The following is a 12,189-nucleotide window of genomic DNA, read 5'->3' on the forward strand; positions in this document are numbered from 1 at the left end:
CAGAGGTCTGCGATCAGGAACTACTCCCGGCATTCCTCGCGGGTCTATGGCGTGGTCTCCCTTCCCCCTCTCCGGGTCTTGCGAGGAGACTCTCGGGCTTTGAGGTGAGACCTGAGGTTCCGCTGGCCGGTACTGTAGCAGGAAAGGGCAGGTCATCCCGGGTCGTGAGCCACTGGCCTCCTTGGGTGGCGAGGTGTAGAGAAGGGGGCGTTGGAAAGACATCCGCCACCCGTCCTGCTTTCTAGGGGGCCCTTTGGATTGAGGACATCATCGGCAGTGGAAGGGATTTTACTGGAGACCTGTCACTGTCAGAGACTTAAAATATCACCAACGGGGCGTTAATGTCACCGAGGCTGAGAGAAAAGGGCAGTAGCCCTAGAGACTACTGCGACACAGTGTGTGCCTCATAAATTCTTCCAGGGAGGGCGTCTGTGCTGAGTTGTCGCCCCAGGGGCTGAGCACCAGGCTTTGCATCCTCGGGAGCTCAGCAAACGTTTGTTCAACCAATTGCAGGTAGCATGGCCCAGGGGTTGATTGAGGTGGAGCGAAAGTTCCTTCCAGGGCCTGGCACAGAGGAGCGGCTGCAGGAGTTGGGGGGCACCCTGGAGCACCGGGTCACCTTCCGAGACACCTACTATGACACCTCTGAGCTGAGCCTCATGCGGGCCGACCACTGGCTGCGACAACGAGAGGATAGTGGATGGGAGCTCAAATGTCCTGGAGCAGCAGGTGTCTTAGGACCCCACACTGAGTATAAGGAAGTCACAGCGGAACCTGCAATTGTGGCCCAGCTCTGTAAGGTGCTGGGGGCTGAGGACGTCGGGGCTGGAGGTGTGGCTGCTGTGCTGGGCCCACTGGGGCTGCAGGAAGTAGCAAGTTTTGTGACTAACCGGAGTGCTTGGAAGCTGGTGCTCTTGGGAGCTGGTGAAGAGGAGCCACAGCTCAGGGTAGACTTGGATACAGCCGACTTTGGCTATGCTGTGGGTGAGGTAGAGGCCCTGGTGCATGAGGAGGCGGAAGTACCAGCTGCCCTAAAGAAGATCCACAGGCTCAGCAGCATGCTTGGTGAGGGAAACAACAGGCCCTTTTGTACTTTTCCTGTTCCCCACTTTCCTCTTTTGGAAGCACCCACTGGACTGTGTAGTGGGGGAGGGCCTCTGGATTAAAAAATTTTTTTAAAAGAGAGATGACGTTTTTCGGTGTTGCCCAGGCTGGTCTGGAACTCCTGGACTCAAGCAATTTGCCCTGACTCAGCCTTCCAAAGTGCTGGGATTACAGGTGTGAGCCTCCGTGCCTGGCCTGGATTAATTTTGTAATGGGAATTATTATTATTTTCTGAGTTTGCTTACAGTTCTGTGAAATCTCTTTAACAGTAGCTAATTTGGATTTAGTCCTTCTATGTGTCAAATCCTAGTCAATCTGTCTCATTTAGGTCTTATACCTATAGCCAGGTCTCCTTCACTTTCATTTCTCTGCTTTGATTCTTCGTTCCCCCAATCTTTTTTTTTTCCCAGTTGCCACTCCTCCAAAACAAGGAAAATAAGCCTTTTTACAAAAGCTGTCCTCTCTGAAGCTCGAACTCAGGACCTTTAGATGATGAGACTGATACACTACACCAAGAGTCCAACTGATCTGTCCTTTTGTTTTTATAATCAGCTAGATCCTCTTTTAATTTGTCCTTTTGGCTTTTCATAAAGGACAATAACATTATATTTGAGGCAGTGGGGTAGGATTTGGCAGATTTGTTCCCAAGCATAATTCCCTTGTTGACAGTTCACCCATACTACTGTGGACTTGTGCATCCCATGGGGCCTGCTAACAGCCCTGCAGTGCTGTTTGAGCCTCTTCGGCAAACACACTGAGTTCCTTACTATGTGACCAGCACGCTGCCAGGCACTAACAACAGATACTGGTAGTAGGCAGTTCCATTCTCACCTCACTATGAGAATTCTATGTGAATCCCACCCCATGGCTATAGCTTCCCTCTTCTTTCTATAGCCCTGGTTTTTATGTGTACGTCCCTGGATATGCTTCATTACCAAGCTAATGAGCTTTGGCCTGCCTAGATGGGCTTTAATCTTGATTGGGGCATGGGGTAATAACTGAAATGAGCTGGTGTTGAGACATCCTTTGTCTTCATGGCACCTGAGTTCCTCTTCGCCATTTCTCCTTGCTGGAGGAGAGGCTCAGGTGTGGTTTCCTAGTCCCACTAGTGCCTGAAGTTGCTTTTTTAGGTCCCACTTCCACAGGCAGACAGGGAGTGGACTAGTGGGTTATAGAAGCTGGGTGGGTGACACTCAGAACCCCAGTGTGGCCTTGGAAACATCCATGGGGTCCTGGCTAGGTGGGCAGGGAGCAGAGTCAAAGTGCTTGTGGCTTTGTCCATTTCTCTCCTTGTCCTTTCACCTGTAGGTGTGCCAGCACAGGAGACAGCACCGTCCAAGCTGATTGTGTACCTACAGCGTTTCCGGCCTCAAGACTATCAGCGCCTGCTAGAAGTGAACAGCTCCAGAGAGAGGCCGCAGGGGACTGGACATCCTGACAACAGCTTGGGCTAGGGGTGTTACTTCGTAGAAGGGGAAGAGAACTCTGGGTCTAACGGGGTCCACTCCTGGGCCCACTGTGCCTCTCCCCTCGGCGTCCCTTCTGACAGTGACTCCTCTCTCTCCAGCTTTGTCTGTTTCTTTCCCCTACTCTAAGCTACTCTTCCTTCAGCCCTCCCTGGCTGCTTCCTCTCCCTCATCCGTCAGATGCAATCTGTGGGCCGCCCCTCTCCCCTGGCCGCTAAGCAGCCTCCATTGATTTCCGCTCGTGTTTATAGGATTTCCACTTAGCCGTGATCAGTAGTTAAGCACAGGAAAATCCCTTGCCGCCCCCCCTCCCTTGGTCGATGCCATTGATTCTGCCAGCGGCTCCTAAACCGCCTTACAGCTGAGTTAGAGATGAGGGGAGGCAGCAGGGATTTCCCTGCCTTGGGGTTTGGGAAATAGAAGCAAGTTGAGGAAATGGTTGGGAAACCCTTATTAGAACTCTAGGAATTCAGATCTGATTTTGCCACTGTGCCCAGCTCTGGCCCAGAGGGTAGAGTGCCTCCTCTGGAAGTTTAAGGGCAAATTTGTTCCCTGACCTGGAGAGGGGTAGAAAGAACCAACCCCCCCACCCCATGTTGAGACAGGTTCTCAAGGCCAGGGGAAGATGCATACCTCCTATGTAAGAAGGCTCTTCCCTTGCTGTTATTAATACACATTTTCTACTTCAAATATACCCAAATATGGCTTTCCTCCCCTCTCAGGCTTTATTGGGCTTTATTTGTGGGAGAATGGGGCTGGTCCCCAGTTTTTGCAGTGCAAAGCCAGAGCGCCACCTGCTGGTAGCCCTCAGGGGTAGGTTCCAAACTGCTGGGGCCCCCTGGGGTTTGGGACACAGGAGAATTTCAGGCTGTGAGTGAAGACAGTTACTGCCACGATTCCACAGGCAAGTTGTTCACCTCAAAGATCTCCTGCACCGACTGGCCAAAGTGGTTGTAGGTGAGGCGCAGCTTTAGCCGCAGGGGGGCCTAGGAATTGGAGAACGGGGACCAGGATTAGCACCCACAGCTTTTCCTATCCCTGGGTCTTGTCTTGGCGGGGGGCGGGGGAGCTCCTGAAGCTCACCTTGTTAGGATTGAGGATTCTGAAGAGCTGAGTGACAGGAAAGCCACCCCGAGCTGAAACTGTGTTCCCACTGGGGGCCTGCAGCTGCAGCTGGAGACTCTGAACACAGGAGTTTAGTAGAACACAGTATGGTAGTAGGTAGGCCTCAGGCAGCCCCTCCACACCCAGTGGCTGCACACCCTTTTCCTGTAACTCCCCAAGCTGGTCTCCAGATGAGTCACTCCCATCTCACACTGCCACCTATCCACCTCCACTCAGTGGCCTTTTTTCCTGGAGTCCCCAGGCCACCTCTGAACCCTAATCTTTGCAAACCTTGGGCACAGCAGCCTGGCAGATGAAATGGGTGACATCACTCTCTGAGGAGTTGGTGGCAGTGATGATGATTAACAGCAAAGCAGGATTTTCGGGGGGTCGAATGAAAGACAGATTCAGCTGTACTCCCTCACGCTCAAATACTTTGAGATCTGGGATGGGAGCTGGAGTAAGGAGATAGGCAGCTCAGTGTGCCTGTTTGAGAGAACATGTTTATTCATTCATTCAACAAAAATTGAGGGAACACCTATTGGCCCTGCACTGCTTAAGAGGCTAGTGACAAAGTAGACAAGAAGATAATGCTGGAGCTTACGATAATGGGGGAGGGAAACAAGGGCCACACCCAGTGGCTCACGCCTGTAATCCCAGCACTTTGGGAGGGTGAGGCAGGTGGATCACCTGAGGTCAGGAGTTTGAGACCAGCCTGGCTAACATGGCAAAACCTTGTCTCTACTAAAAATACAAAAAAATTAACCAATCGTGGTGGCTCCCGCCTGTAGTTCCAGCTACTAGGGAGGCTGAGATAATGAGAATAGCTTGAACACAAGAGGTGGCAGGTTGCAGTGAGCCGAGATCATGCCACTGCACTCCAGCCTGGGTGATACAGTGAGACTCCATCTCAGAAAAAAAAAAAAAATAAGCAAGATAATTACAGACCATAATAGATGCTATGAAGGAAATAAATCATGCCAGAATAACTGGGAAGAACTAACTTAAATAGGAGTGGTAAGGGAAGGCATCTGACATTTTAGCGGAAGCCTGAAGCGTGAGAAGGAGCTGGTCATTTAATGTGCTATGGAAAGAACACTCCATGTATAAAAGAACATGAAATGCCAAGGGTGGGAGGGTGTGAGGAGCTGAGAGGGGGGCAGTGAGTGGGTAGTGGGAAAGTGGTATAAGAAGGGCTGGGGAGGAAGCAGGGCCCTGCAGGCCAGGGGAAGAATTTTGGAATAAAGGGAAGACATGGGTAACCATGATTGACTTCATTCTTTAACCTTCTGAGATGGAGATGGGATGGGGGACACACAGGAGGAAACAGGGCCCATGGCCTCAGCCCTTGGCTTAGGAGGAGAAGCAGCACATTTCCACCTACCTTCTCTAAGACGTACCCCCTTTGCTTAGGCTTACCTGGGGATGGAGGTGCACAGGGAAGATCAAGCAGGTGTACCAGGGCACCTCCTGGAGAGCGGTCCAGAAGAGGAGGATGCTGGGCATTCCCAGAAGCCCCATCCAGGAGATCTAGCAGATCCAGGAGCTGTGAGGCCTGGGGAAAGGGACAGAAGGGGCAGGGCTAGGTACAGCAGCTCAGCCGTCTTCCTACCCCGGGGCTTCCAGCCTCCTCACCTGGGACTCTGTGGGCGCTGGGGCTCCTTCTTTACTTTCCTTTGCTTCCTCATCAACCTGAGGGCCACCTTGCTCCACAAGAGGCATTTTTTCCAGGATGGCAGCCCTGAGAGGATGGAATGCAAGTGTGCCTCTGTGTGGTCTCTGGGTCTTTCACAAGAGGCATCTAGGATAAGGACTAGGAACATGGAGAGCCCAGGGCATATGGCTCAGAAGTGGCCTTCTGATTTCCTAAAATGACACGTTGTTGCTGATTTTCGGATGGGCAAGGAGGGTTGGAAGCCAGCTACAATTAACAGTGGGTGGGAAGCTCTCACCGGGGATGTGGAAGAACACAGGTAATGATGAGGCCCTCGTACCTAGAAAAGGGCATTTGGGATTGGGCAGGGGTGTAGGTCCTACACTGCAGCACAGTGCTGGACGCACCTCATATGGTCGTACTTCCGGAAGAGTGTGTCATACTCCACAGCCCGCTGCTGCAGCTCCATGTCCAAGCAGCTCCCGTAGATGGACACCACCTGGCGGATGCGGCTGTGCCAGTGTAGTATGTAAGTGGCAATGGCAGTGTGCCACTGCAGGATGTGGCAGGAAGGAAAGGCCCATGGACACCACCTGGTGGATGGGGCTGTGCCAGTGTAGTATGTAAGTGGCAATGGCAGTGTGCCACTGCAGGACGTGGCAGGAAGGAAAGGCCCATGGAGCAGGGAAATACCCAGATTTGGCTCAAAAACAAGAACCTAAGGGCTAGGGTAGGGAGGGCTGGGTATGTATGCCTGGAAAGAAACTCAGAAATGGGTGGGCCCAATGAAAGGCCATCTCTCAAGAGGCTGGGACCCCTTCTTACTTGTTGTCCCCACGGAGGCGGGTGCTGAGCTTCATGAGGGCTGTGAGGGCATATCCTCGGGTGGCTGGCAGGGACATATGGGACTGCAGCACCTTTTCCAGCAATGCCAGCACTTCCTCTTCATCCACCTTCAGACATGGATAGTTACTGACTCTGGTGCAAGTTCTGCCCCCCTGATGAGTCCCTCCTCAGTACCCCCAATAAGGTCTCACCTGAAGGGGCTCAATCTCCTCGAAGTTCCCCTCCAGCAGGAGGTCCCCATACTCCCCAATGCACCAGGCTGCCACCTGCACCAGTGGTTGCTACACGGGATAAGAAACTGCTGGGCTGGCTGGGCACGGTGGCTCACGCCTGTAATCCCAGCATTCTGGGACGCTGAGGCAGGAGGATCGCTTGAGACCAGGAGTTTAAGACCAGCCTGGGCAACATAGCAAGACCCCGTCTCTATTGGGAAAAAAAAAAGAGAGCGAGAGAAAGAAAGAAACACTGCTGGGCCAGTGTCTGAGGTCCCCTCCTCACGTCCAGACCTGGCAACATCCCTCTAGGCAGTGCAGAAATGGTGGGGGTTGGAGGGGTGGGGAAAGGGAAGTTTGTTACCTGGCTCCCACTGCCCTCTGGTGGCCAAGCATCAGAACTACATGGTCAAACTACACAGGATGTAAACGTAAGAGGGTCGCTCCCTTGTGGAAGGGGTGGATGCTTTCTGCCCATCCTACTTAATTAAAATGAAAAAGGGGGATATAGATACTAGCTGGCATCTGTTAATTCATTCAGCATTCAGAGTAATAATAAAACCTCATAAACACAAGAGCTTTAATCTCAAGGCAGCTCTAAGAGGCAATCAGGGTACATGGAGCATAAAGGAAGTTAGTCATCTGTAGTTACACAGCCAGGAGATATCAGAGTCAGGACAAAAGCGCAGATGTTATTAAAGACGGGGCTCTGTGCTTGGATGTCTTCTGCACTATTTAGGTAGCTATGAACTTGAGAGAAAAATTGGAATCTAGTGTAACGAGGAGGTGGCCCAGGATGGGCGAAGGAATGGTTGGGCAGCCCTGGGCCTGGGTAGGTGGGAATGGTACCTGGGAGATGTCTTCTGCCAGGGCATTGTAGAGGCGACGCACAGAGTAGGCATGTAGCTCCTGGGCCCCCCCAATCAGCTGAGTCAGGTTGGCCACTGCATCATCCCGCACATGGGTGCCCGCCTGGAAGGTGCGGACATGGCCAAGTCAGTGTGGTGAATCCTGACTGCTCCTGCCCAGCTCTTTGGCCCCTGCCTCACCGTTGTCAGCACATGCAGGATGGTGTCTATGTGCCAGCGTTTGGTTGGAGCAAACCTAGGGGACATATGGCTCATCAGTCCTGGTACTGACTCCCTCAGATTCTACCCTCTTTGACTCCTGGACACCTCACCTCTCTGCAGCTAGCAGGATGCCTGAGGCACAGTCAGCTCGTAGGTCAGGAGGGCAGGACTCCAGAAAGGCTTGCAGCTCTTGCATCATGGCTCGCACATTGGAGCCATTTACCAGAGCCAGGCTTAGTTCCAGGGCCCTCCTGGCAGAAGAAAGAGGTTTCTATGCAGGTAGCCCAGGTCATCCTGGTCCATGCCTCAGGCCGTCCCCTTCCCCAGGAATCTGTTCCCCTTAGTCCCCTTACTCCAGCTGCTCTAAGCTGGCTTGGGGCTTGGCCATCAGGCACTGGGAACTTCTGCCCTGCCCTCCTGTCCCCTCTCACTGCTCACCGGCTAAGGGAGGCATCAGTTTCCTGTAGACATTCCACCACAGTGGGCCGATGCCGCTGCACAGCACTGTGATCAGACTGCACCAGCCGAAGCAGTGACGTCAGGGCTACATACCTGGTCAGGATGGGGGAGGCTCTATCACGCCATGGCCATCAGCCTCCACCCCCCGTCCTGTCCTGGGTATAGGGGTAAGGGAGAAATGGATCAGGAGGCTCTGAAGGAAGGACAGAAGGCCAGGGGATCAGTGGCACAGCCTAGGTAGACAGTTGGGACTATTACCTAATGTTCCTGTCACTGTTGTGTAGGAAACGGCCAAGAATGTTGACAGCTAGAACCTATGAGAGGCAGACGTTGGAGTTGGCCAGGAAAAGAGCAACATGCTCATCCACTGAGGAGTGGGAACACGCTGGCACAGGATGATGGGGCTAGGAGGAAGAAACCAGCAAGCAGGATCTGTGTGGGTGAGGTGGTGGGTGGGGCCCTGGTGGGAGAGGCATAAGAAATAATACCCGTAGGCCAGCTGCGGAGCGGATGTCCATGATGGTGAGTACTGTCTCAAACAGAACCGCATTCCCCGCATTTCGGCTGGTGTCTGTGTTAGTGGCCACCTGAGTGGATGAGAGAGATGTATCTGCTCAGGGCCCTCCTCAAGTCTCCGATGTTTGTTTGTTTGTTTGTTTTTGAGAATAAGTCTCGTTCTGTTGCCCAGGCAGCAGTGCAGCGGCGTGATCTCAGCTTACAACCTCTGCCTCCTGGGTTCAAGCGATTCTCCTGCCTCAGCCTCCCGAGTAGCTGGGACTACAGGCGCACACCACCATTAGCCCCAGCTAATCTTTTGTATTTTTAGTAGACACGGTTTCACCATGTTAGCCAGGACATTCTCGATCTCCTGACCTTGTGATCCGCCCGCCTCAGCCTCCCAAAATGCTGGGATTACAAGCATGAGCCGCCATGCCTGGCCAGGTCTCTGTTTTTCTGAGACAGGGTCTCACTCTGTCGCCCAGGCTGGAGTGCAATGGCATAATCACAGCTCACTGCAGCCTTAACCTCTCAGGCTCAGGTGATCCTCCTGTCTCAGCCTCCTGAGTAGCTGGAACTACAGGCACATGCCAACAAGCCCAATTAATCCTCAGGTCTCTTGAAGGTCTTCACCATTGTCATCTGTCCATCCTTCAACCATCCAACAAAGTTCCCTGAGCCTCCACTATGTGCCAGAGCCAACCTGGGCTCTGGGGCAATAGCACTAAAACAGACTGTGTCCCTTCTTCATGGAGTTCACTGTCTAGAGGAGATGGAGCAGCGATTATACGGCCACTGCACAGTGAAGAGTCATGTGATGGGTGCCCAGGGCTGGTGGAGTCTCTAAGCAACACAGCTAACCAGTGCCCTCTTCCCAGCCCCCACCTGGGCCAGCAAGTCATTCATGGTCTCACTGCTCTCCTCATGGTTCCGGCCCAGGATCCGAAGCAGACGAAGTATCTGGACCTGAGGTTGGGGTGAAAGTTGAAAGGTGGAGGATTTCATAGGATAAGGAGTCACGGGGCTGTAGAGAAAACTCCAACATGGAGGACAGCACTCGCTCCCTAGAGCCTCCCTGCCCTTCACCTCCACAGGTCCCTTGGTCTTGGGAGTGGAACAGAGGTATGCGAGGCCAGGGGAGTTTAGGACAGGCTTTAAAAAAAATTGTTACCAGACTATATTTTCTGACTTTTAGGCATCTCCTCTTCCCTCACAGGTCCTGGGATGACCCGGGCAATTCTGTGCCTGCTACTCTGCTGCCCAGGACACTGACAGAACTAGTGTCCTCTGGGAGGAGACCACTGGCCATGGTCTTACTGCTACAGCCTCTCTTCCAGGGATACAGCAGTGAAAAGTCACCCCACCTGCAGGAAGGGGTCGCTGACTCCAGATATGCTGTGTTCTGTGGAGCATCCCGTTGTCACCAGAGTCCGGAGGATCTGTGCCAGCTGGGGTACCACCTGAAGGGAGGGCATGACTTTGGGCATTCTTCCTAATCCTCTCCAGCTACAGTCCCACTCCTTCCCCGCTGACCCTCTCTCTTCCAGGCCCAGGGCCTGCCCCTTCACTAGCCTACCTTTCGGAAGTGCCTGAGGGCTTCAGGGCTTCGTTCGCAGAGCTCCGTGATCAGCGTGATGGTGCCCAGCAGGATGCCTGGGGTCAGGGTCGGGGAAGTGAATGGTGGGGGCCAGGGGCAAGAGAGTCTACTGCGTGTGTGCCTGTGTGTGTGTGCTACCCTTCTCCTATAGGCTGGTGTCCCCATCCAATTTTCAATTCTTTTGTCCACAGAGCTGAAGCAAAGGATGGGGAGCCCCACAGCCTTACCATGGTGGCGCTCGTGAAGCAGTTTGGCACAGGGTGGGAGGAAGACGTTGGAGAGTTCGGGGACCTTCCGGATCATGTGCACAGCAGTCAGAATAGCCTGCAGAGGTCAGGGCCCTCAGACAGGTCAGAGGGGATGGACCCCTACACCTCTACTATATGGCACACAGCGGGCAGTCTTTGGAGGAGCAAGTGCCAAGAGTCCCGCCATCTCACCTTCTTGCGCACGTAGGGGCTGGGCTGCAGAAGCAGTTTCTCCACCTCTGTGGCCAGGTCTCGGCACATCTCAGCAGAGCCCATGGTGCTCAAAGTGCACAGGGCCAGGCCTTGTACTGGCTGAATCCCCTGGCTCAGGTCACTGCAGGGTTTGGGAGGACGGTCAGTCAGGCCTCTGAGAAAATCAGTCCTTTTCAATACCCACAACAGGCAGTCCCCTGGGATTTCCAAGGTTCCCCACTCTCCCATCTCCCTGATTCCAAGTGATTGCCAGAACCCTCTCACTTCTTGATGCTGTTGGTAATGAGCAGGTGGGCCTCGTGCCTCTCATCCAATAGAAGCATGGCCCCCAGGTAGCCCACCCTCTTGTCTGTGAATCTGGAGGAGGCGATCAGTTTCAGGCACTCCATCTATGGAGAAGCGGGCAGACCAGGAAGAGGCAGGGGTGAAAACAGAGACACTCACATCCCTATTCCATCTTCCTCTTTAAAAACAGATTAACCTGTGGGGCATCATATCTCATCACCCTCCCTTCAAAAAGAGGAGAAGCTTAGGAGATTCAGGTGTTAGTGGGTAGGAGGAACTAGGAGTTGAGGAGGATGGGAGGCGAGAGGAGTGGAGGAGGTGCCTGCCCTAAACAAGGCTAGCCAGAGAATGAAGGGCTCAGGCCAGATGATGACCAGTAGGGGTAGCAATGGGGAAAGAGGTTTGCAGCGCAGGCTGGAGACTCAAAAAATGTACAATGAATGAAAAAACAAACAAACAAATAAAAAAACAGGCCTTAAACAGGTGACGGCGTCTGAGACTGCGCCACTAGCCTTCATCAAGCTCAGAAGAGAAGTATTCCTGGCCGATACCTGTCCAAAGTGGGCGGGGTAGCCCAACATGTGGACGTAGAACAGTTTGGTCAGCTGCCGGTGCCTGAGCATTGGGTCCCCATCGCGGAAGGACGCCCGAATGTGGGCACACTCCTTTTGGATCACCTCCCGCTCCTGGGCCTGAGTCCTGGCCCCGCGAATCTCTTCGATGAGGTCCTGAAGCTTCAGCGACGGCACCACCATCCTGACGAGCAAAGCCCGGGAGTGGAGCAACACTCTCTGGCCGGGTGTGCCTGGGCTTTCAGCCCAGGCCTGTCCTGTGTCAAGACCCTAAGAGCCCCGGTCCCACAGGTACCTTAAAATTGGGCCCCGCATTTTACCTTTCCCCAAGTGGGTCTCCAAATTTCGCGCCCACCCCACCGCCCGAGCAGCCCACTACGCATGCGTCTCCACCCCAGCCGCGCTCGTTCCTATTGAGCATGCGCCGGAGCCCCACCTGTCTGTCCCCTGTTTCCTCCCCTACCTGGTACCCTGTCCCTAACTCAGCCGATTGCTTTCTTTCCACGGCCCTCCACTGTTTCTTCCGCGAGCTTCCTCCCCCCATTCCCATCTCAGGCAGCGGCAGCGACAGCCTGCCTTCCCCAGGACGCCACCCTCACCTGGCTTCGGTCTCAACTCCGCTCCTCTGCCCCCCAGCGCTTCCTGGTACGGGGCCGAGCTGGGGTTGGTGGTGCTCGGTGCAGTCCTTCCCTCTCCCCGCCTCCACCACGGGACCCCGCCCTCCTGGGCCGACTGCAGTCTTCCAGAATCCTCTGACCTCGGGCCTCAGAGTTAAGGGGAAGGATCTCTTATCGCAGAGGGGCGGAGAGACACCACGATAGTCCTGGAGTTCTCCCAAGAGGCCTCCTCGCACGGCCTCAC

At 54.0% G+C, this 12,189-nt stretch overlaps 2 protein-coding genes across 19 annotated transcripts in view; one reads left to right on the forward strand and one right to left on the reverse strand.

Moving 5' to 3' along the window:
• The window catches only part of THTPA (thiamine triphosphatase), a 48,107-nt gene extending 44,819 nt beyond the window's left edge, over positions 1-3,288 (forward strand). For 6 of the 8 annotated variants that reach the window (XM_032265490.1, XM_032265492.1, XM_032265488.1 and 3 more), the window contains 2 exons: positions 514-1,065; positions 2,413-3,288. In XM_032265490.1, coding sequence (XP_032121381.1) covers positions 514-1,065; positions 2,413-2,558 — 698 coding nt within the window. In that variant the 3' untranslated portion in view covers positions 2,559-3,288. Of the gene's footprint in view, positions 1-4; positions 105-507; positions 1,066-2,412 lie in introns of those variants that run through there. The other 2 variants (XM_032265493.1, XM_032265494.1) reach the window with 2 other exon arrangements.
• On the reverse strand, positions 3,277-12,153 carry AP1G2 (adaptor related protein complex 1 subunit gamma 2). 11 transcript variants are annotated; one of them, XM_032265476.1, is made up of 22 exons: positions 11,928-12,153; positions 11,308-11,512; positions 10,736-10,860; positions 10,451-10,592; positions 10,238-10,334; positions 9,990-10,066; positions 9,778-9,873; positions 9,299-9,379; positions 8,404-8,502; positions 8,174-8,229; positions 7,895-8,008; positions 7,567-7,707; positions 7,436-7,490; positions 7,236-7,358; positions 6,366-6,455; positions 6,154-6,281; positions 5,736-5,840; positions 5,310-5,415; positions 5,094-5,229; positions 3,966-4,129; positions 3,654-3,752; positions 3,277-3,556 (listed from the first exon to the last, which is right to left on the reverse strand). In XM_032265476.1, exons 2-22 carry the CDS (start codon positions 11,509-11,511, stop codon positions 3,455-3,457), a joined length of 2,340 nt encoding a protein of 779 aa, XP_032121367.1. In that variant the 5' UTR covers position 11,512; positions 11,928-12,153; the 3' UTR covers positions 3,277-3,454. The 11 variants fall into 11 exon arrangements, with proteins under 11 accessions (XP_032121367.1, XP_032121364.1, XP_032121366.1 ...); XM_032265473.1 differs by having other exon boundaries at positions 9,990-10,334; XM_032265475.1 differs by having other exon boundaries at positions 9,990-10,334; positions 11,792-12,153.
• Positions 12,154-12,189: the final 36 nt, after the last annotated feature.

This window comes from Sapajus apella, unplaced genomic scaffold (assembly GCF_009761245.1).
Source record: "Sapajus apella isolate SASKATOON/1434 unplaced genomic scaffold, GSC_monkey_1.0 scaffold151, whole genome shotgun sequence".
Lineage (NCBI taxonomy): Eukaryota > Metazoa > Chordata > Mammalia > Primates > Cebidae > Sapajus > Sapajus apella.

Excerpts from the sequence above, each read along its gene's own strand:
- AP1G2 (XM_032265473.1), bottom strand. The coding sequence starts at position 11,511 with ATGGTGGTGCCGTCGCTGAAGCTTCAGGACCTCATCGAAGAGATTCGC. Across the intron at positions 6,282-6,365 it reads AGGAGATTGAGCCCCTTCAG|GTGGATGAAGAGGAAGTGCT; the intron begins GTGAGACCTTAT and ends CCATGTCTGAAG. Across the intron at positions 5,416-5,735 it reads CGGAAGTACGACCATATGAG|GGCTGCCATCCTGGAAAAAA; the intron begins GTGCGTCCAGCA and ends CCATCCTCTCAG.